The 25,858-nt window shown below is 35.5% G+C and overlaps 1 protein-coding gene across 1 annotated transcript in view; it reads left to right on the plus strand.

Moving 5' to 3' along the window:
* The window catches only part of ANGPT1 (angiopoietin 1), a 156,525-nt gene that overhangs the window by 78,793 nt on the left and 51,874 nt on the right, over nt 1-25,858 (plus strand). The window contains exon 4 of the mRNA XM_027897914.1: nt 8,353-8,585. Within this exon, the coding sequence (XP_027753715.1) occupies nt 8,353-8,585 (233 nt within the window). The remainder of the gene's footprint in view (nt 1-8,352; nt 8,586-25,858) is intronic.

Below are 25,858 nucleotides of genomic sequence, written 5' to 3' on the forward strand. Positions count from 1 at the left end.
AGAAAAACAGGTAAGAATGAGTCTTTTACACTCTCTGTTCATCACAAGATGATCTGTGCATACTTTCTTCTAAGCAACTGATGGAATGAAAGAAGCAAATATGATAAGTGGAAAGCAGATGTAATGTTTATGAAATGGCTAAAAGACCTAAGGTGTGAACTTACACTATGTTAGCTCCTGTATGATAAACATAAGCTGATTTTTACCACTTTTCATGTTCACTGTAAGTTCACTTCTTAGTTTGCTTCATGACAACTGGGATAACTTTTATGAGCACTTTCAAGTAGAAATATATTAATACAAAATGACGAAATTTTCAACCATCTTTAAGTCCATAAGAAACAGAAAATATTCAGTAGTTCATCTCTAATTTTAATGGATACAAATATATGACATGTAGAATGAGATCTCTCTCCTTTTGGACTCAGTTGTATATAGCATACCTGGAGCCATGCTCCACTTAAAGAATAAGTCAATGGTAAACATTTGGGGTTTATGTTGAAGCTGATGAAAAAAATGTTTAGCAGCACAACTTTTTTTGAGCAGTAAAGTGAGTGTCAAGAAGCAGTTCCAATGTTCCCTTTTTGTGGCACCTGAAGTCACTGGACTTGGCAATTCAGTATGTCAGAGAGCGTGTGTGGTGGGTTGACCCTGTCTGACTGCCAGAAGCCCACCCAGCCACTCTGTCACTACCCCTCATCATCAGAATGGGGAGAAAATATGATGAAAAAGCTCGTGGTCAAGATAAAGTCAGGGAGATCACTCATCAGTTACTGTCATGAGTAAAACAGCCTTATTTACTGCCAATTAATAATAGCGTAGGATGGTGAGAAACAGAAACAAAACCAAAAAGACCTTTCACCCCTACCTCCCCTTTTTCCCAGGGTCAGCTTTACTCCTGACTCTTCTGTCTCCCCCATGAGCCATGCAGGGGAATGAGGAATGAGGGTTGTGGACAGTGCACAACCCTTTGCCTCTCCTTCCTCATGCTCTTTCCTTTCTTCAGCGTAGTTCTTTCCCACGGGCTGCTCCACATGGGCTCTCCGCAGCCTGCAGCCTACTTTTGGACATCAACTGCAGCATAGGGTCCTCTGTGGAAAATATCTGCTCCGCCATGGTCTTTCCCCCAGGTTGCAGGGTTCTATCTGCTCCAGTGCCTCCTTTCTTCCTCTTCTCTGATGTTTGTGCCTGCAACACTGTTTCTTTCACAGAGGCTGCCCCACAGCCCTCGCTGCCAGCACCTGGGCACTGGCACCCAGTACAGTGGGAAAAGCCATTCCCCTTCCTGACTGCCCTTTGAGAGACCCAGTGTATACAGCCTCTGTAATGGACAGGTGTGAGCAGGGAGGACACGGAGGGCTTTCACTCCACAGCCTCACTCTTGGCTCCCTTCTAGAAAGAATAACCTTGAGGTCAGTCTGACTACGACTGTGGTTTCCATTTCCTCTGTCTACACTGAGAATGAAATAAGGTAAACAGCTTTAAACATGAGGCAGATACTGAAGCATCTGATACAAGTTTTAGAGGACTGTTTCAATTGAGATCAACCAGTTTGTCAAAAAGTGCAGTGGGACCCCCGTGCTGCTGGACAGGAATCAGCAACTGAGGCAGAAAAACTTTGCCCAGGGCTATACATGAGGCAGACTAACTCCAAGGTGGGCAAGGAGCTACAGAATAAAGAAGGCAAAATCCAGGTAATGGTGAAAAATAGAAAATATTGTTACAAAGAAATGTATTTGTTAAGTGTGTCTAGTTGCAAAGCAATCACTATTGCTAGTGATTGTGAAAATCAGTTTAATATGTTTAATCTAACAACTATTCATAACCAGTAATTCCAACAAATATAATTTTGGACAAGTTGGATTACACTGAAAACTCTTAACTCCATGGATATCCCTTAACCAACTGGAAATGTAAATAAATTAGCATGAGATTAACTTTGACTTCAGCCATCTCAAAACTAAGTAATTCACCTAAAATATTTATGTGGGCTCTCCCTGTAATCCACAGAGAGGGTGGGTATGGGCAGGAGGCAGTTCATTCTACATATTTTACAAATCTATATCAAATTGGGATTAATCCAAGCATTAGTTAAGTATATAAATACTTGTACTTTTATCTGCTGAAATCTGGTTAACAATAAAATTTTGTTGGCTGCTCAAGAGACTGAATCTAGTACAGTTAATGATTTGAATTTATTTTTTTACATTAGTAATGTATCAGAGTATAAAACCTTTATGTCAGTAAACAAATAAGATTTACTTGAGTTGACCTTTGACTTGGCTGACATCATGATAAAATGGTCCGTGAAAAGTCAGATGAAAAGGAGGACTATTTTAAAAAGCACACCTTAGTCTTTCTCTCAGAGGTATAGGTATATGTGGATAAATGCAAAAGCATGTGGAATTGCATCTTGCAATGAGGCAAGAACCTGGCATGCACTGTGTAGGTTCTTTTACACTCTCCTTGGGAGTGATAAAATTAGGGAGAGGGCAGTGTTATGATTACACTAAAATATAGATCAGCAGCTCTTGTATCATCATCTATTCCTAATAAAGAACTGTGTAGCCTTGGTCTTGCAGGTCCTGATCTTGAAATCAGTTATGTGTGTGTCAGGTTCACTGTGGGACAAATCTTGGTCACCTCAGCAGATACTAGGTTTGTGGAAATGCCAGTGATTTTATCTTGTTTAAAGTTAAACAGTATTTACAGATTACCCCTTGGACTGTGTTTAGTAGCTATTTGCAGTTGAATTCTCTTCATCCTCTCCATATCACTTTCGTATCAATAAAATATTTTATCCATGTTGCCTACATGGACGGTAAGCTTTTTTGGAAAGGGTCTTTCTTTTGCAGTAGATTTATACCACAGTGGGAACTAGTGTAGGAACTACTGTCATTGCAAGAATAATTGTACAGATGGTGTACTGTGAACTGCTAATTTCTTTCTCTGTGCTAAAATTCCCCTATATAAAATAAAAAACACAGTTTAGTCACTTTCTAAGAACTGGATTTTGAATGAAAGTAATGCAAACTCCTATCGTAACAATAATTCATCAGTGAGGTGCTATAATAACTTGTATATTATCTTTAAATAAAACGAACGCTGCCTATCAACAAGGGACCAGTGCATGTTCTTTAGACTAGAAATATGTCTATTCTTGACTTCTCTTTTTACTTCCTGTCTGTGCTGGAAGAGGGACTAATTTTTTTTCTTTTTATCCACTAAAGTGAAAGATTTTCCATGGCATAAGTAGAGTCACATTTACCCTAGAATCATGTTTCTATTGAGTGCTCTCATGCCATAAATAATTTAGTTTTGTGGGTTCCCACCCACTATAATGTAAATGATGGTTTCTTCCGTTGCCTTTTTTTTCTCCCACAAGAGCTTTCAAAATGTTATTTTGATTTATTCTTGAAAGACTTCCCTGCTTGAGTGGCTTATAAGCCCCATTTTTTTCCCCCAGAGTGTACCAGCTGCATTTAACTTATAGTGTGTCATTTGTTTCAATATGCAAGTGTAAAAAAACCTCTATTTACTAAAATGAAACAAATGAGGAAAAGTATAATGGAATTCTGGATTACTTTACTTTTCCAGTTACTTCTTTTACCTTGAGAAATATGGGGACACATATTTTCATATTTCTTTAAACTGATCAAACGATATCAGACCACCAAGGTAAGTATGAATGATCAACACTTAACAATACAGGGAAAATTTCACTTGTCTAAAAGGAAGTACAAAGAAACTGTCTCCATGAGAGAATAAGGTTCTTGCACTCAAAAATAAACATTGAAATCAGACAAACCTGTTTGTCTTCCCATACATATACAGTAAAAGAAACCCATATATTTATGGACAAATAATATTTTTCTAGCGTGACATTATTTGTTTTTATTTATTGAATAGTTCAACCAAGTATATGTTTTTTCTGTATATTTAATATATCTTGATTTTTTTAAAGATTATTTTAGTGAGAAAGATGTCCATCTCTAAGATCTGGTCTATATCCTGTTCTCACATGTCTAAACTGAGGCCTCTGAAAACAAAGATTAAAAAAATCTCTTAAACTCCTGTGGTCTGGAACGGATTAGTGAATAAACTACCTACCTTATAAGGCAAATTGTGTAAACCAGACTTTCCTTCCTCCCTGGGCAGCTATCAGAGTGCTTCCTATATGTTCTACTTCATCACCTTTCAAAATGACAACAGCTTTCACTGGAAGTCATTCTTAGACTTCTGTTTGGGTGTTCTACCCTCTCCAGCATTATTAGAGGGTTTTTTCTGAATCAGTTGGACATAGCACAGTTGCACCAGGCATTCCATGGGCTTATATCCTGACAAAGTCGAGACATTATTTATATGGTCAAAAATAGATTCCTAGCCCCACCAAAATCACTACATTAGGCACTGAGACACAGTTATTTTTTAGGAAAATTAAATTTGCCTGGTTTGGGGTGTGCATGGGTATGTTTGTTTTTAGCTTATCTTCTAGATAGTGACTCCAAAGAGTCATTGTCCAATGGAGAATATTGGTATTTACTCATGTTAACAATATTTTTTTCTTCAAAACTTCATTCTGTTTCCCAAAAAACTGATTTATTTCCCCAGATTAAAGACGACAAATATAAATCCTGCATATATATGCATGTCTTTATATATATATTGTGTATTTATGTGATGCTTCTACTGATTTATTTTTATTGTTTTGTAGTTTCCATGACAGTTTTGTCTGTCTAGATCAGTAATATTTTCAAACATATGTAAATTTCAAACATATTGGAAACATATAGGAATTTCAGGTGTGTAGGAAAGGCATACTTACTCAAAAAAGAACGATAAAATTTTATGGAAAGTGTTATAAAAGAATGTTTCAGTCAGCCTTTAAAGATTTTTTTACTCATTGATATAGAGACAGCCTTCTTTTTGTTTGCTTTAATATTTTGTGTCAGCAATAGTCATTAATGAAAGCTAGTAGAAATATTTTCATTTGAACTGTCTTCACAATGCTTCTTTAAAAAACTGAGAAAATACAATTACTAAGCACTCAGCAAAGTTATTTCTTCATAGTAGTTATCTATTGGAAGTTACCTGATCTCATAGAAAAGAGACAACGTAGTGGTCTTGCAACTGTTAAAAAGAATAGCTAAGTATGTTTGTAATTGGTTTCAATCTGTTCCAAGATCCTTTCGATGAGATTCCTAGAATTGCTTTTTTTTTTTTTTTTTTAAATTTATTTAAATGAGCTATAGCAAGTATTAATATAACAATACCAATGAAAAATTCTGGCCACATTGGAGACAAAAGCCATAAGAGCAGCTTTTCTCACGCTGTTTAAGGATTTCTTCCTTTTGGAACAGGCCAGTTCAGAAATCCCTGATCTATGTGAAGACTTTCCTTTTGTTCATTTGGAGCTTTGACCAAAGGTTTCTCATTGATTCTTAGTAAAACAAAATGAATATTTTGGACTTTTCCCAGGAATACAGGGAGTGGTCCTATTCTCAGGACTTACTTTTATCTGATATAGATTTATGGATATAGAAAGCTCATTGCATAAATGCATATGCATTCCTGAAAAGAGCTTAGTTTTGCAGTTTATAATAATAGGACTTTTAATCTACACAGCAAACTGTAAAGGAACCAAATGCTGTGACACTTCCATCTTTCCACCACATGTTGACACACCACTCAGAAATGTTAGGACGTACTATTACTAGAGCTGTAAAACATCTGCTTGCTGTCTGTCTGTGTAGATGCCAAGCTGTGAAGCTCTAAACATTGTCAGCTTCTTCCTTCTTGCTCTACATGGCCAGTGCTGCTGCAAATAAGACTGTCATCACCATGGGTTCATTTACTGTGGTCTTAGGAAGGCCACGGGGGGAAACAAATAATGCAATACATAAATTGTGGCTGTCAAAGGCTCTTTCTTTCACATGAAATCATTCAGATATGGAAATCATTTAGTTGTGGACATGGAAATAGAATATTGTGGAATTAAGGAAATACATTGTACTGTACTAAAATATGGACAAAAATAAAGGGAACTTTTTTGTCTTTTCTTACTATTTAACTCTAAAGCTATATTCTAGGTTCCAGAACAGTATATTCTCTTACATTGATAATACACAATATTTCAGTGGACTGTAAGCTGTCAGATTGGGATGTGGCCCCACTTAGCATCCATTCTATTACAGACTGTGCCCAGGACCCACCTTGTTCCTATGCCAAGTGCATTGATATAAGTAGTCTATTAGAAAAGTTAAAATCTAGAATAATAATGAGGATTTCAATAATTCCTTTAAAAAAAGTAGAAAGAAGTGGATAGAACTGATAAATATCAAATGGAACTTTTTTTTTTCAAGTAATACTTTTTGACTAAAATCAAATCCATCTGAACATTTTTTACCACTTCTGCCTAACTAAACTACATCTGACCTTCTGCATAACAAAGCTCCAAAACTCTCACACAAATATTCTCAAAAAAATCTGTGTGAATCTAGAACATGGTGTTTTATGTTAGAAGTAATGAAAAAAATCAGCCACAGGTCTGATTAGCTGTTAAAATAATTTATAGTCTTTGACTTCAAAATCCATACTTTGTTTCAGATTGTAACTGTCTACCATCTCATTCCAGTCCACCAAGTCTTGTTATGCTTTTTTTACTAATTAACGAGCTTTTTAAAATGAGATATCATGTTCCCCTTTGTGTTTGGCGCCCCATGAAAAATGCCCTTCCCATCTTTTCGTTTGTTTTGCTCCCTTTACCCAGATGCTTCTGTTTTTCACAGAACTAGATATGCTGATATTACAAAGTATGTTTACTTCAGTATCTTTGTAAATCTCACATTTATAATGTTTCAGGAAAAAAAATATATTTGCTGCTTGGTTTGTGGGGGGTTTGTTTGTTTGGGTTTTTGAAACAAACAAACAAACAAAAGAAGTTTGATCTTACTCTAGCTGGCATAGCAAATCCAGACCTTGAATTCAATCTTTGCATTGTTATCATCTGTAACAGCTCATATTAAGGCTCTGTGATATCGAGTAAAAACAACTCCATATGGATTTTATTATATTCTTCAGTTAGGTTAAATGACCTGAAATTATGCAGGCATTTTGCCACTGATCTATTATCCAGAAGTAAAAACAAAGGTGGAGGGAGAGTGCAAATAAATAAAACCTAAGATTGACTTGAACAGGAAGCAGTTTGTTGGCAAGTTTGTAACCACCAGTTGGTTTGTGGGCATGAGAAACACCTCTTTTGGTGTATACAGTAGAGATTGAATTACTTTCTTTATCTAATATTAATAATTTTTTTCTGCTAAACTCCCACCACAGCATCAAAGTACTGTCATGAAAAACTTTTTGTTCACTGTTGATAGATATTAGCTGTCCTTTATGTCTACGACACCTCTACTCTTTTAGATATAGATCAATATGTCTTTGATCTTTGTAAATTGTACACTTCAGCACAGGACAGAGAGGGTAGTAGAAAAAGAATATTAATCCAGAGAAAGTGTTTCTATGCATGTGTAAAATTATTTATAAAAAGATGATGTAATAAGGTTGTGTAGTACGATGCTCAACAGTTTTCTGTCTGAGGATCCTTTCGTGGAATAATAAAATATCGTTGGGGAGTGTGGGGGAATATATACGTCAACTCAAGGAAAACAAGTGAATCTTACATTAAAATGCAAACTTTGTGTTTACCTTTTGGGAAAACAGTACTATTCTTAATGTAAAGGAAGCTACCACTCATCTGGAGTGCAATTCTTATCCCAGCTTCACAGACCACATGAAATGATACTTTCATTATGGATTCCATATCTCTTAAAGGTCGTCCATAACTCCCAGTGCTTGTCTTCCATTCAGTGGCAAAGCCCTTCACAAGCTCTTTCTCATTTTGCCCCTGATTTTTGTCTCATATCATATTGACCCACCCATATTGCTCTTCAACGCCCTGCTCTTCTCCCTCCCTCCTCTGCCTATCTTAGGCTTTTCTGTCTGCGGTTTTACATACGAATATGTGGGTCCCTTCCAACTCAACATATTCTGTCATTCTGTGTTACTGGCCTTATGCTCATGTCCTTAGATAAGAGTAACACCTACTCTAACCTATGCAGTTCCATGCACTTTAAGCACTATAGCTCTCAAGCATCACAAAATGGAATCTTAGATATCAGTCGTATTTGGCTGCTTGACAGAGAAAATCAGTGGGCTGAGTTACGAGATGTGACATTTTTAGAATTATTGAATTAGATAGAGAATTATACCTTGAAAAAAAGTTCTGATTTTTTGTATTCTTAACTATTTTGTCTTGAAATAACACCTACTATTTGTCTGATTTCATTTTAGCTTTCTTGAGCACAGAATTTTGGAAATGGAAGAAAGACACAAAGAGGAGCTGGCCACTTTGAAGGAGGAAAAAGAGAACCTACAAAGCTTAGTCACACGACAAAGCTACATAATCCAGGAACTAGAGAAGCAGTTAAACAAGGCAACAAGCAATAACAGTGTACTACAGAAACAGCAGCTTGAATTGATGGATACAGTTCACACTTTGATCACTCTCTGCTCCAAGGAAGGAGGTAAAAAAATATCATTAAAAAATATTAGAAGTACTAGGAAATTTCCTCTCAAGTAAGTCCTGAATTTTTGGAAAGGTTTATTCCTTAAGGAAAGCTTAATAATGTGCTTATTCCAAGAAAGAAAAAGACATTTAGTTGAGAACAAAAGAGACGAAAGTCCACAAATCAAATAGAGTTTAGACATTGTTGAGGCTGACCCTTATACTAGCAGCCATATTTGATTTTTTAATTTAATATCATTGAGTTATTTTACTTTGTCCATAGCTAGGCCATAATTCCATTGATTTCATATTAGCTATGTTGAGTTGTTGCTCTGAGTATCTGTCTCTTTCTGCTGGGAGTAATACAACTGATTGTGGGTGTTAATTTTACAGATGCCTATGCCTCATTTACTCTAGTCTTCCCATACAATGAATGGAGAGAACATGATAAAAAACAAAGCAAAGTAACTCAGAATTTTTTACATATATATGGATTCTAATGTTGATGACCTCAGATTTAGGCACTTATGGTGCTGTAGGAAGACACCCAAAATATAAATATCTTCACTTGAATGAGATTTTAGTTATAATAAGGGATAATTTTTCTTTCTTCTGCCTTACTGTGTTTGTTTGTGTATCAGGCATGCTCCAAACTGTTGTCTAAAATCGGCACTCAAGAAAACCCTCTCAGACTCAGTTTGTTTAGAAGTCAGACATTATTTACTCTGTGAACCGGGTGTACTGGTAATCATTTTGTCAAAGTGCACACCATGACATCTCGGGTACAGTTTATATGTTTGCATTCCATGATTATTCATTTTTGTTTCTTGCCATCCTGTTACATATTCATGACATTTCCCAACACTTATTAACATATATATGTAGACTTATAAGGTCTCTGAGGGGCTTCACTGAGGGTCTCTGGGAGTCTTTTCTGTCTGAAGACCCCAGAGTTCTGAGTGACTGCTTTATGAACTTCTTTAAGACAATGCACCTGGTTCTGTTTGCTTGGCTGCTTAAGTTCCTTTCTTTATTGTTTCTTCACTTTGCTTGTCTGGATTCTTTAAATTGAGGCACAGTAATTTTCTATGGGACATTCTGTTGCAAGCACTACTAGTACTAGTTCTGTTACGTCTCAAAACTCAAAAGAATAAAGAGAGAAATAGCATCCTTTGAGAAAAAGCGTTGACAAAGACTCTAGGACAATTCTCCTTAAGTATGCCTTTCTTGGTAAACAGTTTTCTTCTAGCAACACAGACAGAAACTCAGGTAGAATTTCAATTTTCAAATGCCAAAGACATTGCAGAGTGTCTTGGGAAAGAAATTCCTTTCAACAAAACTGTTCAAGGGAGATGGGTGAATGGAGACCACTGTAAAGAACAGAAATGAGACACTAGGAATGGGAAGAATAAATTAGTAACTATGAAAAACAAGGCAAAGTCATACAGAAATGACAATAGAAAAACCCTTCTGAGAAAGAGTACAGAGTAAACTTAGAGAGAAACCATAGCTGTGCAAGTTTTGATAGTCATTTAGAGAGTGTGGAAGGTGGATGAAGGAGGTCGATAAGAGGTTAAGTACCAGCAGTCCAAAGAGCCCAGTATATTTGATCACTGTCATTTTCTCTAAGTGCCATAAATTATCTAAAAACAAACAAACAACCCCCTCCCAAAATCCACAAACAAAACCATCAAATAATCAGACCATCCCCCCCACTGAAAACTTGTCACCTTTATCATTATTCAATGCTCTGTAAGAGGCAGAAGATGCACTAGATCATTCAAACTATTCAACTCAAGGCAGTGTGGGTTTTCTCTCTGCTCTATATTCCCATGCAACTTGTGTGGCTTAAATTTAAACTGCTCGAGTGATGAGGATTACATCTCTTCCTTTGGAAGTGTTGCATGCTTGAGCCCATGTTGATAGACTACTTTTAAAAAAAACTCAACTTTTTTCCCCTCTCACGTTCATTCTAAATGTTCCCTTCTGCTCATTCTGTTATATAGTTCCCTAGCATTTTGAATTAAATAACATGTTTCATAGTAGGCTGTTCTCATATCAGTAGAGAAACATTGTGATGCAATGCAAAGCCTTTATTATGTTTTATGTTTTTTTGGCAAAGAAACCTGGCAAGGCTGTGTCCCGAGTGTTCTAATAAAGCTCAGGAGTATTTTAAAATCAATATCAAAATGAAATATATATTATTCTCATACAGAGATATACTGAAAGTTCTTTCTAAGGTTAAAAAGATTTGGAACTTTGGAATTTGATTCAAAGAAAAAAACAACAAAGAAACCAACATTTTTCCTGAACTTCATTTCCCCAGCTTCTTCTTATAAAAACTGTGAATGAGGAATACAGAAGTGGATGTTTCAAAATGAAAACCTGAGTTTTCAACAGCCTTTTTAACTTCTGAGGAACTGTGGAGCAAAGAATGCTTAGCACAGTTATATGCCTAAATATAAAATAATAGCCTAACTAAGACCCTTGATTTTGGACTCCAATACCTTTTCTTTATTATGTTCAGAATTTTCCTTGGATACCTTTTTTATTTAAAGAGAATAATTTAAAGAGAAAAAATTGTAGAAAGGTTTCCAGTTATTGTCCGATTAAATCTAGCTGACCAACATTTTTTGATAGGTACATTCACAGCTGAAAAAGGAGTCAGATAGCTGAAGTTAAAATAATAATATTATCCTGGAGCACAACACAGCTCTAATGAAGACTAAATACTAAAGGATTTGGTTGTGCCAAAAATTAAAGTCAACTTCAGTCTGTGCAGATATGCATGTTGGGAAGTAACACTGGGGATACTCTTCTAAATTCACATCAAAATATGAAGTTTAGACAGTCTAACACAAGTCTTGATGTGTGCACTAATGTTCAAAATAAGAAATGTTCTGTGAGAACTGGTGTTTCTTGGGAGAATAACAAAATGTGACACATAAATCAGTGGCATCCCTTCTGTCTTACACTTCAATAAATCTCAGTCATCTCATTTCATAAGTGGTATAGTAGAAATGAAAATGGACCAGAAAAGAATAGAACAAGGGAAAAATTAGAGACCTGTAACAATTCTTGTATGAGGAGAGAGAGCTGTAACATACAGAACTTTTAGATAGGAAAGAAGGTATGTGGGATGCTGTTATGGCAGTAAACAAAATAACTAATGGTAGGGAGAAAAGGAACAGCCAGTTAAAACTGAGAAATATTTTCCATTGATAAAAGTCAGGAATTTAGTCATTTAGGTGCAGGTTACTAGATATCATTAAGATCAACAAAGATTTTTTAATTATTAGAAAGCTGCAGAGCTACAAGAGATGGGTCCCCTTAAGAACTTTGGGTTTTTAACTAGGGACAATTGTCTTTGAAAGAAAGCACAACCTAAGTCAGGTATGAAGTCTAGAAGGCCAGATTGTCAAAGATGAGTGGCTTTAAGTACTTTTACTGGATTTTCAACCATGAAATAAAAATGTAAGTAAATATATTTTATATTACATGTATGCCTATATATTTTTAAAAAAGATTAGCCATATCAAGAAACCAAAAATTTTCTCCCAAGATAAGTCTCAGACAGGAAAATTATTATATTCTTCTCATAAATCATAGTATTCTGGACTTTCCAAATTGTGAAACTGAAAAAAGTAATAATACAGCTAAATGAATTAATTTGAAAACAATTTGATGATAATCATTGTTTTTTGATTACAAAACATGAGATATATTTCCTCCAGTCATGACGTAATCATATCAGAAGACTTATTTTTAGATTGATTTGAATAATTTGGGAAACTATCACAAGTTTGCCCGCTAGGAGCCTGTGAATAATACAGCTGAATAGTGTAGAGACACAGGGCTGAATAGAAACTGCTTTTGTGTAGTTTAACATTATGAGGAGCTTTGCTAACATAGTACCTAGAACTGGATGACAACCCTAAGAAATCTACTTTAGTGCTTCCACTGTGGCTAGGCAAATATTAGGAGAATTTCTGAAGGATACAAAGGCAATTGGGAAAGGAAAAAACAAAACAAAACAAAACAAAACAACAACAAAAAAAAAAACAAACAAAAAAACCAACCAAACAAAAAAAAACCAACAAAACAAAACAAACAAACAAACAAACAAAACACCACCAAAAAAAAAAAAAAGTCATACAAAGGATAATTTTTTAAAATATAGATGGACCTGAACAGAAAATCCAGATCCCATTTTCAGTGTCAGTTTTGGTATGAATTAGTTTTGGGATGGGGACCACCTGTAAAACTTGGAATTGTTTGTGAGTTCAATTTCCAAAATACCACCCACCTCTCTCCCAGTGTGAGTGATTCTGATTCTAGAATTTCAGTTGCATGAAATCCTTAAAATAGACACTATAATAGGTCATGAAGCCTACCAAGAGTCAAATAAATGCAGGATACTCTGGGGACTCACATGTCTCTGCCTTGGGCTGTGTCTGTGGCTAAATAACTTGTCAAATTGGCTGTGTAGATTTTAGGCAGGGGCAACAACCTTGGCAGTAGCTGCTGATAAATTTCTATAGTAGAATTTCTAAACTAGCAGCACCTTCAGACACTACCCTTACAAATGAAATGGTTGTTCAGTATGGTGAATATTAAAAATACCTTTTTATAGATGAAGTAATTTTCAAATTACAATATAGATGAATGTATGAAAATTATACTTTTCCCCAACAAAAGATGAAGAAATAGAATGGTTGATGTGAAGGTCTAATTAATCACCATAGAGATGTGGCATGACTATTTCCAAGACTGTAGTTCTTCACCTATAACAGATAAGAATTGAACAGAAATCACACTATTCTTAGCAAAAGTCATAAAAGATTTTGTGATTATTGTTTTCTTTGAACTGTTAATTCCTCATATACTTTGAATATTATTTGTCTTAGGATTGATAAAGTACATTGCTGTCACTGTCAAACAATATATCTGCAACATGGTAAATAGTTTAGTGATGGACTTTCTAAGATTCCACATCAGAGAAATTACTGATGAAAGGATATGCAGTGCTAAGTAGAGAGTCACATGAATATTACTCAAAAAAACCCTCAACCCCAGAACAAAGCATACACTACAAATTATGTAAAGCAATAGATAATATCATCAAAGGTGTGTATGCAAGTCCAAAACAATTAGATTGGAAAGCATATTGGTCCAGTAAGAAATTATGCTTCAAGCCAATATCACAAATGATCCCAATCAAAACTCACATATATTTTCAAATACATTGTATTTTTATTCCACTATAAGAAAATGGATTGAGTTTCTATTGTGTTAACATTAATTTGCATAACTTGTGATAATTGCCCAAGTACTCCTACCCAAAGGACAAGGGAATGTAAAATTCAATGGGAAAGTACATTTAACCACAAACTTTTCTTTTCCACTTTTTTTTTTATTTTTTTGGTTATTTTTGTCTGTCAGACTGCATAATAATATACCTTATTAAAATGTTTGGCCAAAACTTATATACTTCAGAAAACTAACGCTACAGTAGAGAAAGTTTTGTTATGAATGTCTAGTTTCATGACCTCCTAGTAAAAGAGAATTGAAGCATTATCTTCCTCTCGAATGCTGTCAAGAAGCTAAGCCTAGTTCTCAAAATGATACACATATATGCTAGGATTTTACCTCCCCTGAAGTGCTAATTGAGTTCATTAAGTAAATAGCATAGTTAGTGAGTCTGGCATTTCAGAAAATGTACAAATTTCCTGGTTTATGAGTAGGACAAGCAAATACATCTAGAAGTTTATTTGAATAGAACTCATGCTTTTGAAAGGTGTAACAATTAATTTATTCACAAAAAATTAAACAGTAAGTAGTTTGTTCCATTTCTTCTACTGAAGTTGTTTTGAAGCTAAAATTTATGCTGAAGTGAAAAGAGTGAGAATAGAATGGCAACTTCAAAGAAATGACCTGAAGGTTACAGACACAGGGGAAGCTCCATTGACAGAAGCAGAATTACCCCAGCAGTGAAGCTGCCCTACTTCATTACACAGACTTCAAAGACACCTTTTATAATATGATCTAGTATTTAAAAAACAAAACAAAACAAACATAAAAAAGAAATCCAAGTGGGAATACAGGACAGAAAAATAGAAGGGTGGTTTTAAATCTTAATATTTGGACTGTGTCCAATAAGACAAATTTTCTATATTTTATTGATTCAGCCACATATTGGAACACAACAATGAGGTTACTTAAATCCAATACATTTTAGACAGCAGTGTAGAAGAGCAAGTTTGTGTGATACAGGTCTTGATATTTCTTCTTCTGTTCATGGAAAGAATAACACTGGTACTCATCTGAGATATATTCTGAGGTGACAGCGTGTTTCATCCATTTCCCTAACAATATCTTTTCATTCCTTAAGCATGTGGCTCCTTTTGTACCTCATCCTTGACGTTGTTAAGGTTTTTTTCAACATGATGAGACATAACTGGTGAGGCAGAAACCCAGAGTACATCGTATCAGTCACTTCTTTATTTTTCTTCTGAAGCGTAGAATCAAAAAAAAGATTTTGCTAGGTGTAAGGAAGTTTCTTAGCAATTTTGGTTAAAAGTTGTAGGTTTGATGTGCCTGAGAATTGTGCTTGAAACATGGTTTTAAGAAAAGAGTGCAAGAATGAGGTGACTTCTAATTTTTTCTTATACCAGAACTTACATTTTTGTTACCAATATTTTATAACATACTGCAATGTAATAAAAAAAAAGATGCTTTTCATTTATTATTTTTTTTATTTTTTCTTAATTAAGAATGAATCAAAAAAGCCCAGACTTGATAAAGTGACAACATTAGAGCTTTAAACAAAACCTTGTCTAATGCACTGAAGTCATCTGGTGTTCCATACTTATTATTTTCAGTCATGATGTCCTACTTTGATCCCCAAGGATGTCAAAGCAGATAGTTTCAACTAAGCTTGGTAGTATGTGTTCAAGAATACAGAAAACATCCATTTGCTCAGTGTCTCGCTACTTCTTCCTGCTTTAGAGATTTTATGAGCATGAAGTTTCATTTTTATTAAGATATCCTAAAGCGATATCTAAAATACCTTTAAATTAAAAAGAAATCAGAAAATCACTATCAGAAAGCATCCGTCCATAAAGCTCACTATTATAAAGATGCATTCCACCATATGATTTGCTCTTATTTATATTTTGAAAGCTGTGGAAAAACTGAATTGTTATTTTGTTCTCATTGTCATGGAAGAGAGGTCCCCTTATCCTTACTGTAGCTCGATTCTACTGAGGAAAGAGACCCATTGAACTGGAAAGTACTGCAGGGCTGCAGTCGGGAGCCAGGCTGGCTTTGGACAGCTGTGTAGATGGTCAGTTAAACATATACACCAGCACCAGCTTTATTGTGAGTTACTTGGTTTTTTCTGTTCAGGTACTATAGATTTCTTGATTCTCCTGGAGACTGTCTGTATTGATATGCATTTTTCAGAGAAGCTCAGAAAGCTCAAGTAGGAATTTTTTTGGGTGTCAGTCTTACCTGACTCACCTAAGATTTTCAGGGGCTTTAGAGTTCAGATTAGGACTTCCTTGAAAGTCAAAAATGTCACTTTTGTAAAGTGAGTTGTTTTACTATGCAGTGACTTATCCATCTGCAAATACCCTTTTTCTCCATATTATCTGCTAAATTGTGATGATACTAGTGCTGATATTTACATGATCAATATATATGTTGGGACAGATTAATTTTATATTGTTTTTTTCTAACACTGAAAAAATAACATTAATTCCAAATCATCATGATTTAAAAATAAAAGTATTTTCCTACCCTGCTTAGGCAAGAATACCTTAATTTCAAAGCTATGCTTTATAATAAAATGCATCAAAGTGTATTAGGTATATCAAGATAGACCGCGGTTTAGTAGAGTTTCAATACTGAGATAAGTCTATTTGAATGTGCAGCATCTGAAATTTATGTCAATGGAAAATATTTAAATTTTTCAAAACAGAATTTGGGGATTCCGATATTCTATCTCTATTAACTTGTTAAGATTACAGTAGGAGGTCAATATTTATTAATACTGAAAAACGTAATATTTTAAGTATATATTTTTACATTCAAATTCTTGATTGTTGACATTACAATCAATTAGTCACCCCCTTTCCTACAGTATAGGTCAGTGCCAAATCCCTCTTCACTCTACTTTCTGAAACCAGTATTGTTCACTCACACCAAAGACATTACAGAGAATATCAGCATACATAAACCTACTAACAACACTCTTGGTGTCACCCAAATGGCTTGTTAGTGAAAAATTTCTTTGTATGAATACCATTCTTCAGCTGGAAATATTAAATGCACATTAGGGTGCCTGTGTGGAAAAATATAAATCAATTAAAGAAATAAGGACACTGGAATTATTAAACAAAGCCAGCAACTTAATCTCCTTGTAGCAGTTTGTGAAAGACTTCTTTAGTTCTCCTCTCAGTAAATGGGTAGTTACTCACAAAATTGCTGTCTCAAGCAGAAACTCTCAAGGAACTGTGTTGCAGCTGGATAATTAAGTGTCTTTATCTCTTTGTAAATGGGCCATAAGGCATTCTATTTCAGCTCACTAATGAGGACCACTTTATGGTATTCCTAAGTGATGTCTTTCAAATGCTCAGTGATTCCAAGTATTATTGTTCTGGCCAGTCACTAAGGCTGGATTTATTGGGAAACAAACTTGATAACTGTTGATAATTTATTAGGTATTAAATAATTATGCCCTGGAGAAGGTAAAAGCTCACTATGTTAGTGTCGTTTTCCAAGACTGAATTAATTCCTGCAGCACTAGAGGAGGGGGAATTCTGCTTTAAATGATTTATTTAATAAATAGTTGCATAGCTTGAGTGCTCTTGTTATGCAGTTGTTTACCTTTCTTACTGCAGACTCTTAGAGGCTGTGTGGGAGGGCAAAGTAACGTTCTATTAACTGCTAAAACATATCTGTAAATGTTAATGTGAGACATCTAATTGGCTACAACTTTTCTCTTTCCTCCTCATGTTAAAAATATTGATCTGAAATTCTTGTATGTAATGAACCTTTGTGTTCCTAACAAATCTGATGCTGGACTAGATCATAGGCTGGGTAGAATCATTGTAGCCTTACTAATTGCATTTCAGAGTGGCCTGGTAGTTATGTTGGATTGTACTGAAGTGAGGTTTGTACACCTCTTTGGGCCTCCCACATGCAGTGAGTAGCCCTTAAGAGCCAGGGGTTAAGGGCAAAGGGACTACTTTTGCTTCTGTCATTTCTCCTTGAAACAATATCCTTCCACTTCTCCATTCAGTCCAGGGGTTGTAGGGTCACAGGGTGAATCAAGGTCATTGAGCTTCTCCAGCAGAATAATAAACTTGTATAATAAACAAAGAAACAAAACAACAACAAAACAACCAAGCAACCAAACAAACCCCCACAAGTTTTCCTCCCTGCTTCCTCCCTATACCAAACTCAAACACTTTCTGCCAGACCTCCTATTAGCTGATACATTTTCTGCCTATGGAACCAGTCTACAGCCAACAAATATAGCAAGAACAGCACAGCTCCTGTAAGTTACACTGTCATTGCACTGTGTCTGGGGTTAAGACTGAGTGCTCTTTAAGGCATTAAAAATGTTCATGTATATATGTATATATACACATATATATAGACACACTTATACTGCCATGATCTGAACATCTAAATGAAGACCAGCATTTTCCATTTTCCATTTAATCATTCAGAAATGAATGCCCATGAGGAAGGAATTCCAAAGTTCTATTTTCTCCTATTTTCTAAAATAACAATGTATGTTCAAGGTAAGCTCCCAAGGAAATCCTAAATGAAAGACATGGGAGGTACTACTTGCTCATTAATGGTCAAAATAAAAATAGTATTTTACAAATTGTTACAACGGAATAGACATGAAATCAGAAAAACATTTGTACCACATACTTCATGATGTACTCAAATACTGTATAAAGTATTGGAACACACATCTCACAAAAAAAAAAAAAGCTACAAAGAGAAGATTGAATATGTGAAATAGCATTAATTAAGGATATGAGGGATACTTCAGGCAGTATAAATAATAATAGAAGGAGAAAGCAGTAGAAATTGTAGGCAGTGCTTACTTTCATCTAAGAATGAAGGGTCACCAGCTGAAACACTCTGGTTAAAAGCTAGCAGTAGGAGATTGTCCTCCACATGGCACATGTATGGAGTTCCTTGGAGTGGGACACTGAATGATTAAAATTAATGTGGCTTCAAAAACACAACTGGAAAAATTAATGGAAGAAAATTCTTTCAAAGCCTACTAAATATGCAGATATTACATCTGGCAGAGGAAGTGCTTATGCTGTAAATTCCTGGATATGCTTTCCTGAATTTATGCTGTTCTCCAGTCATATGCCTTGGACATCTGTTCCTATTGAAGAATCTTTTTTGGGCCAGGTGTTAGTCAAGCTCTTGCAAAATCTTAGAGCTCTCCTGAGGAGGGAAAGGCCTAAAGGAAAAGAAAATAATGAGAAAATAAGTAATTATGAGGGCATAAGAAGAAAAAAAAACAGAATAGGTTGAAAGATCAAGTCCTGTGAGGAAGCCCCATGACTTCTAGAGCCCTGATGAAGGAGATGGGACACTGGAGGAGCTGGAGCGGCAGTTTATCCTGGTATAGCTACTCTCATAACTTTATTTGGGAATAATGGGGACCTTGATAATACAGTTTTATAAACTAGAATCCGCAAATTTATAATCTATAAACTTCATTATGGAACAATAGTTCATATTCTATTCCAGAATATTCTATTCTAAATAGAACAGAAATATTCTATTCCAAAATGAACTTTTCCAATTTACCATTGGCCATCTCTTTTTGTCATATTCAGAGCAGTCTCACAAAGCAATATTACTTTGAAAAGCATTTTGATGAATGCATACTTTGTTGGAAGGAAAATGCATGTCCAAACTCCAGTTCTAAAATTCCTCTCTCCTCCCTAATAAAGAAATGTGAGTACACAAGCATGCACAACAACTTATCTGAGAAGACTGCTGGACCCCAAGACATGTAGAAGCAACTTTCCTGCTAGTATCCCTCCACTTTTTTTTTTTTTGCTAAAGATGATATTCAGACTTTATGGAGATGAAAATAAAACATAGCATTAGTACAGGAGGAAATAAAGTTGATGTTAGAGAAAGTTTTGAATCAGGTGGTGTTAATTTGTTTTTACCATTATTTAGATTTGGGTAGTAAATGCATATAAGTTCAGATTCAAAAAATTTGCTTCACTAGCTAGATGTTAAAAGTTCCTGATGTTTTATCATTAATAAATAGCTTCTTTTTAAAATTATTTTTTATGTTATACATATCAGTGGATTGTAATTTTCTAATTATTTTTCACATTGGTTATATTGAGTGATGGTGGTAGCTTTAATAATCCAGAAATATGTTTTGGGGAGGGAAAGCAGAGAGTATGTAACATGTACTTGAATCCAGAAAACATTCTTTCAAGTCCTTTTTGAAAGGTACAAATGTGCTCTTACACTGCTGTCGCTTCAGTTCGTAGGCATCACTGTAGTTATCTGGAAAGCATATCTGACTTGAAATCAGCCTTCAGGTACCTGCCTTTCTCTGTAATTTGTGTGACATCTGCAGCACAAAAGTGTTGTCATAGAGTTGTCTTTTTGGGGGGAATAGTTGGGTGTCACTAATCAGCTATTAGGCTGCTGTTTAATGTTTGTTCTCAAGTGGAGGTTGGTAGATGCAAGGCTAGGACACTGAAAAAAACAGACTATACCTCTGGCTGTAAGTCAGCAAAAACTGTAAGTCTGCATATTTTTCCTCCTCAAAACGAAAATGATCTTCACCCGTAGTCTGTCAGATCTGTTTGTGCTTCCTGATGCTAAGTCTGGGAACATGTATACATGTTTGGGCAATGTTCCAGGCCTCTTCACTGGGGATATTTGACTGACATCCTTTTGATAACATCAGCAAACTGTTCTGGATTTGATTCTTCACAAACCAGACGCTGCTTGCCATCATAACTGGAATTTTGTTGGTGCACAGCAGCTGCACCCAAATGGCTGAGAAAGAGGTCAGAGACACAGGGTCTTCTACAGAAATGTAGGATTCCCCAGTATGTGTCTGGAACCATGACAAGATCCAGGCAAAATTTATTTGCAGTCTGGATCTAGACAGAAACTGCCATTTGGTAGTCCTTGAATGACCCTGTTCTGGAATGTTAGAGCTGTAGGTAAACCCCATCAATTTACAACCTTCTCCTTTTTGATTCTTTATAAGTTGTTCAACTCAGGATATAAATTTTTACCTCATATGCTTTTGATAGAGCAGCTAAAATTTAATTTAATTATATTTGCCAATAAGATATGGAGAAAGACTTTTCCTTTCTTGCTTCAAAAGCATGAAGGATTTTTTTTAAGTGCCTTTTGGTATGTATAGTGATTATTAAATTCTATAAGAAAATTAGATTTATGTAAATAAAACATTAAAACAATGAAAACATAATAATCCACTAAGACACTAGAGAAAGCTTTGCATATCTGTCCAAATAAGTCACTATTGCACAGAAAAACCAACAGCTGCCTTTCATTTGCTGGCAGGATCACTAAAGGACATAAGACTCTGGTCATTAACTCAATCTCAACTGATTTCACAAACATGGCAATTCAGATCTCAAATAATTTAGTAAATATGAAGGTGATTTTGTTGATTCAGCCAACATAATGAACTGCAGTTTAATATTCTCTATTGCTTACAGACAAACTGTGCCATTAATTCACCAAATATCTGATGCAGATTTGAAAAGCAATAGGATAATCACTTAATTTTCTCAAAAAAACCCCAGAAATCTCAATTAAAAAAAAAATGAAATCTGTTATTTTAATATTTTTTTCCTAGTTGAGATGAGATAATTTTCATATAGCTAGGAAAAGAGATAGGTATTGTAGGTATTGTATGTTTTTAATTTTGTATTCCTAGAAAAGAACATTAGATTACTAAATATTTCAGAGGTGTGACGGTTTGGACTTGGCTCTTTGTTAAATGCTCAAAAGTTACAACAGCAGCCCTTTTTCCCTTCCTTTTTTTCCTTAAGTTAAAGGAAAAAGAAACTATAAAAATTAAAGAACTTAAAGTCAAGCTGCTTATATAAAAATATATTTATATTTACGTAAATTTCAATTATGTGCAGTTAAGATGCCATATACACAGTAAAAGGGGGTCCACCCCCCGAAGGGATAGGAAAAGGGGAAAAAAAGGGGACGAAAGGGAACAAAAGGGACACCGAACAGGTATACTAGATCAAACTATGCTAATAACTAACAAAACAGATCTCACCACGTCCCTTAGAACAGCAGGATCGGCAGTCACAGCCAGCACTCTCCAAACCTCCACGTGGTAGGACGGTGGACTCTGCAGGCCTCAGCCTTAGATAAGCGAGACCAACGCAGGGATCCACTGTTCCCAAACTTCGCCGGAAGAGAAGAGAGCGAGGTCTCTAATCTCCGACTTATTTATACTCTGGTTTACGTAAAAATTGTATGGAATACTGGGTACTTGGCTACTTCCTTGGTTACAAACTGGTCACCAGGAAGGCCTAGACTAAAACCATCACAAGAGGCCATATCTTAGCAGTCAGTTTGTATTTTTTTAAACCTGGGCAGAAAAGCAAACATCATTTGTGATAGATGTAAGGAATTAGTAAACTAATTCACAACTGACCTAATTTTACAACTTATAGTCTCACCCTACACAGAGACACACATACCTAACAGCCAGATAAATTTCCCTGTCTCTTGATTTGGGGAAAACTCATATATATGTGAGCTCTCTCACAAGAAAAAGTAAGCCTTTCTCAGAGGTTACAACTTGAGGTGCTGACCCCGGCTTTCTGCTGGAAGTTAATAACCTGTAAGCAGGTGCAGAAGAACAGCTGCTCAGCCCTGGCAGTTTATAGCCTATGGGTCAGCAGAGACCTCACTGATTTGTCCTCCTGTGTGTCTGTGGGGCCCGAGCAGTTATGGATGGTACTTGCTGTGCCACATGGACTCCAGTCATCATCCAGGGCACTGAGGAAAAGAAACAGCTGAAAGGCTGATAACTGAAAGAAACAATTCACATCAAGTAGAGTGACACAGGTAGTGTAGCCCAAGGAGAAAGTTATTGGGCTAAAAATTAACCAGAAGACTTTTGGAAACACAATCAAAGAAATTATTTTTCTTGTTAATGTTCCTTTTCTTCAAGAAAACAGGAATTTCCACATAGACATCATTGCTTCAAAGGACCATGACTTCATCACCAGTTGATTCATCCAGGAAAGGCAATAAAAAAAGCTCTCAAGGGTTCCAAATTTTGGCTAAGCATTCAGTTTAAAAAGTATTATTTTGCTTGACATAGACTTATCTTTTTCTTCAGGTACATAAAACTCTGGCATAAGCATTGTATTTGAAAACAGCTAATCTAATCTAACGTTAGAAATTTGAATAAAGTCAATTAATATCTTGAAGCTGACAAAGAAATGTAATGGCTGCATATTTTGCTTTAGAACTACTTAATTTGAACTTTCTTACTTTTTTAGAAATTTACTTATACATTTACCATGTGTGAGCCAATACATCATTCAGGGACTTCACTTAATGTATGAAGGATTCAAGGTCTGTGTAATGTTTTAGAAAAAACAGTCTGGAGCTATAGTAGGTAAAAGTGATTTGGAAATTGTATGGAATATTAAGTTAGAAAAGCAATAGTAAACCTCAGAGAAAACATTTTTTATTCTGAAAGAACATTACCAGAAACATTCCTGAGTATTAATTTTCTGACAACTTTGGGCTGTTCTTGCAAATTACAGTGTGATGTATTAAGAAGAACTGAACTTTGTGCTGGTCATGCTTAATATACTGTGTCACAATCTGTAATAGTGCAGCTCCTTGCTAAGGAGCTGGTCTTTTCTTCCACTGTGAGCACCATCTCCTGAGAGAGGGATGAGAGGCACCCAAGGAAAGCCATGTTCTGGCTACAATGGTTCCCTGAATAAAACCCTGGTGTAAAAACAACAGGTATTGGGTTGCTTAGATTGAAGGAAATTACACGTCTGCTCTCTGTGATCTCAGCTACTTCAGCTGTCTGATACTAAGAGGAAGAATGGAAAGACCTGGGTATATCTAAGACATTTATCTGTGCTTATCACCTTTGTGTCTCAAACAAACATCACTTTTATTGTGTTTTTTTTTAGTCTTTAAGCATGAGGAAATATTTCTTTCTAAGGATGGTTCCTAAAGATCCATCTCTTTATAAAGTTATTTTCAGAGCTATTTTCTCTGATATTCAAATCTTACTTTGTTTGAAATTTTAATAATACGAACTTTAGAATATAGTCATGATTTCTATTGTCTAACTTTCAGTTAAAAACAAGCCAAATTCAAATTTCCTTGATTGACTCTTAAGTAGTTATTTCCAAGTGGTTTTCAATGTGTGTATAACAGTTAAATAGAGGTAAGATAATCTCTCTACATACAGCTAATAAAATATAAGTACTTTAAGACTGAAGTAAATGAATGCTGCCTCTGCAAAACTAAATATATTCTTTAGACAGGAGAGACTAATGTCTGCAGTTGAAACAACAGCATTAGAGAAATTCAGGCCAGGAAGAGTGGATCTATTCTAAAGCCCTCTGAAATCAATGAGAGGCTTTGCTTTAACTCCTCCAGGCTTTGGCTCCAGCCCCAAGTAATTATTCAGGTTGGATTTTGGCCACTGATACTAACACTATCTGCTTACAGAAAGTACCATGAAGTCTATAATTAACACAAATCACAAAGACTTCAGTTCTATGTCTTATCTAAAAAATGGCACCTTTGACAGTGCGTTGTTGATGTGCACCTTGCTGAGGACCTCACTCCCTGCCATCTCACAGGGAAATGTGTCATCTACTGTGTTACCAGCAGTACCTTTTCAAAATATGGCCAAGTTTCAAAGCCATTGATTTTCCGGTTGAAATTCATATGCAAATATGTGAACCAAGTTTTATTGTATTGATGATCTTGAATAAAAATAATAAATTTGCAACAAATACAAGAAAGGGGAAAGGTACGGGATTTTTGTTTGCTAAAATAAAATTTTAAAGGAACAATATAACACTCATAAAAGGGAAAGAGTAATGTGATTTTGTGTAAAATGCCTACCTAGAGATCAATACAGTCTTACAGTCAGGATTGGATTTTTCACTATTTTCTATTTTCACTTTTTCACAAAATGACTGAGTCAAAGTGTTTAACCTTACTTTTCCTCAGTTTCCCCATCTCTGAAATTATATTAATGCTAATTGATCTGGGAAGAATTTGCCATCCTAAAATACTGCTTTGAGGTATTCAAAGGGAAGAGAGTACATCAAACCCTCGGCTTATTGCACACCATCTGTGGCCTGGGTAGTCCCACATGCTGTGCAGGACCTTTGCTTTGTTGCACATCAGTGTCATTAAACACCTCTTTTGCAGCACTGGCTACTTCATTGAGAGTGAATAAGATGTAGTCCCTTTTTCACCTATAATTCACACTTTCAGGCCAAAAATGAAAAAGATGTGTCTGTCACCAGACAATGAGTGTGTCTGGAGGACTTAAATATTGCTTCTATATTGTAAGGATTAATGAAGTGCTGGCCTGAACCCTGCATAACGCTTAAGGACATGTTTAATTTTAAGAATCTGAGTAGACTGATGGACTTTCATGGGAATACTGATGTGCTCAAAGTATGTGTTTGGAATGAGATCATATCCTTCAGCACTGTGTGGGGTCATGCGACTTTTGTTTGTGAAAGTGAAGGAATGCTCTCAGGTTTTACTCCTTCAACAGGGAATCTCCTGGTTGTTCAAGACTGGGATCCTTGACATTTTACTCTCCTGGTTTCTCAGCCCAGACTCATATAGGTGGTCTGCCTACAACATACAATATCTAGATCTACACTGGTGTTCTACCATTATCTGTTCTCCTGTGCTGAGCCAAAAATGAATTCTATAAATCTTGACTTAAAACATCTGACTTCAGTAGCACTGATTTTTCTTTTTTTTCCACTAACTATATCTAGCAAATTTTATGCAAGTAAGTATGAAAAGAATTAAGTTATTCCCTTCCAAAAAATAAATGTAAGTGAACAGCTGCCTTGCCCCAAGCTCCTATGCTGCTAAAAGGCATTACTTCGTGAAGGGCACAAACTCTCTCCTTACAAGGTCTGCATTGTCTCAGGTATGTGTCAGATCACAACATGGAACAAGTTTTTCACCTCCATG

Source organism: Empidonax traillii, unplaced genomic scaffold, assembly GCF_003031625.1.
Source record: "Empidonax traillii isolate 1590-97213 ecotype Southwest subspecies unplaced genomic scaffold, ASM303162v1 scaffold566:size1034704, whole genome shotgun sequence".
Taxonomy (NCBI): Eukaryota; Metazoa; Chordata; class Aves; order Passeriformes; family Tyrannidae; genus Empidonax; species Empidonax traillii.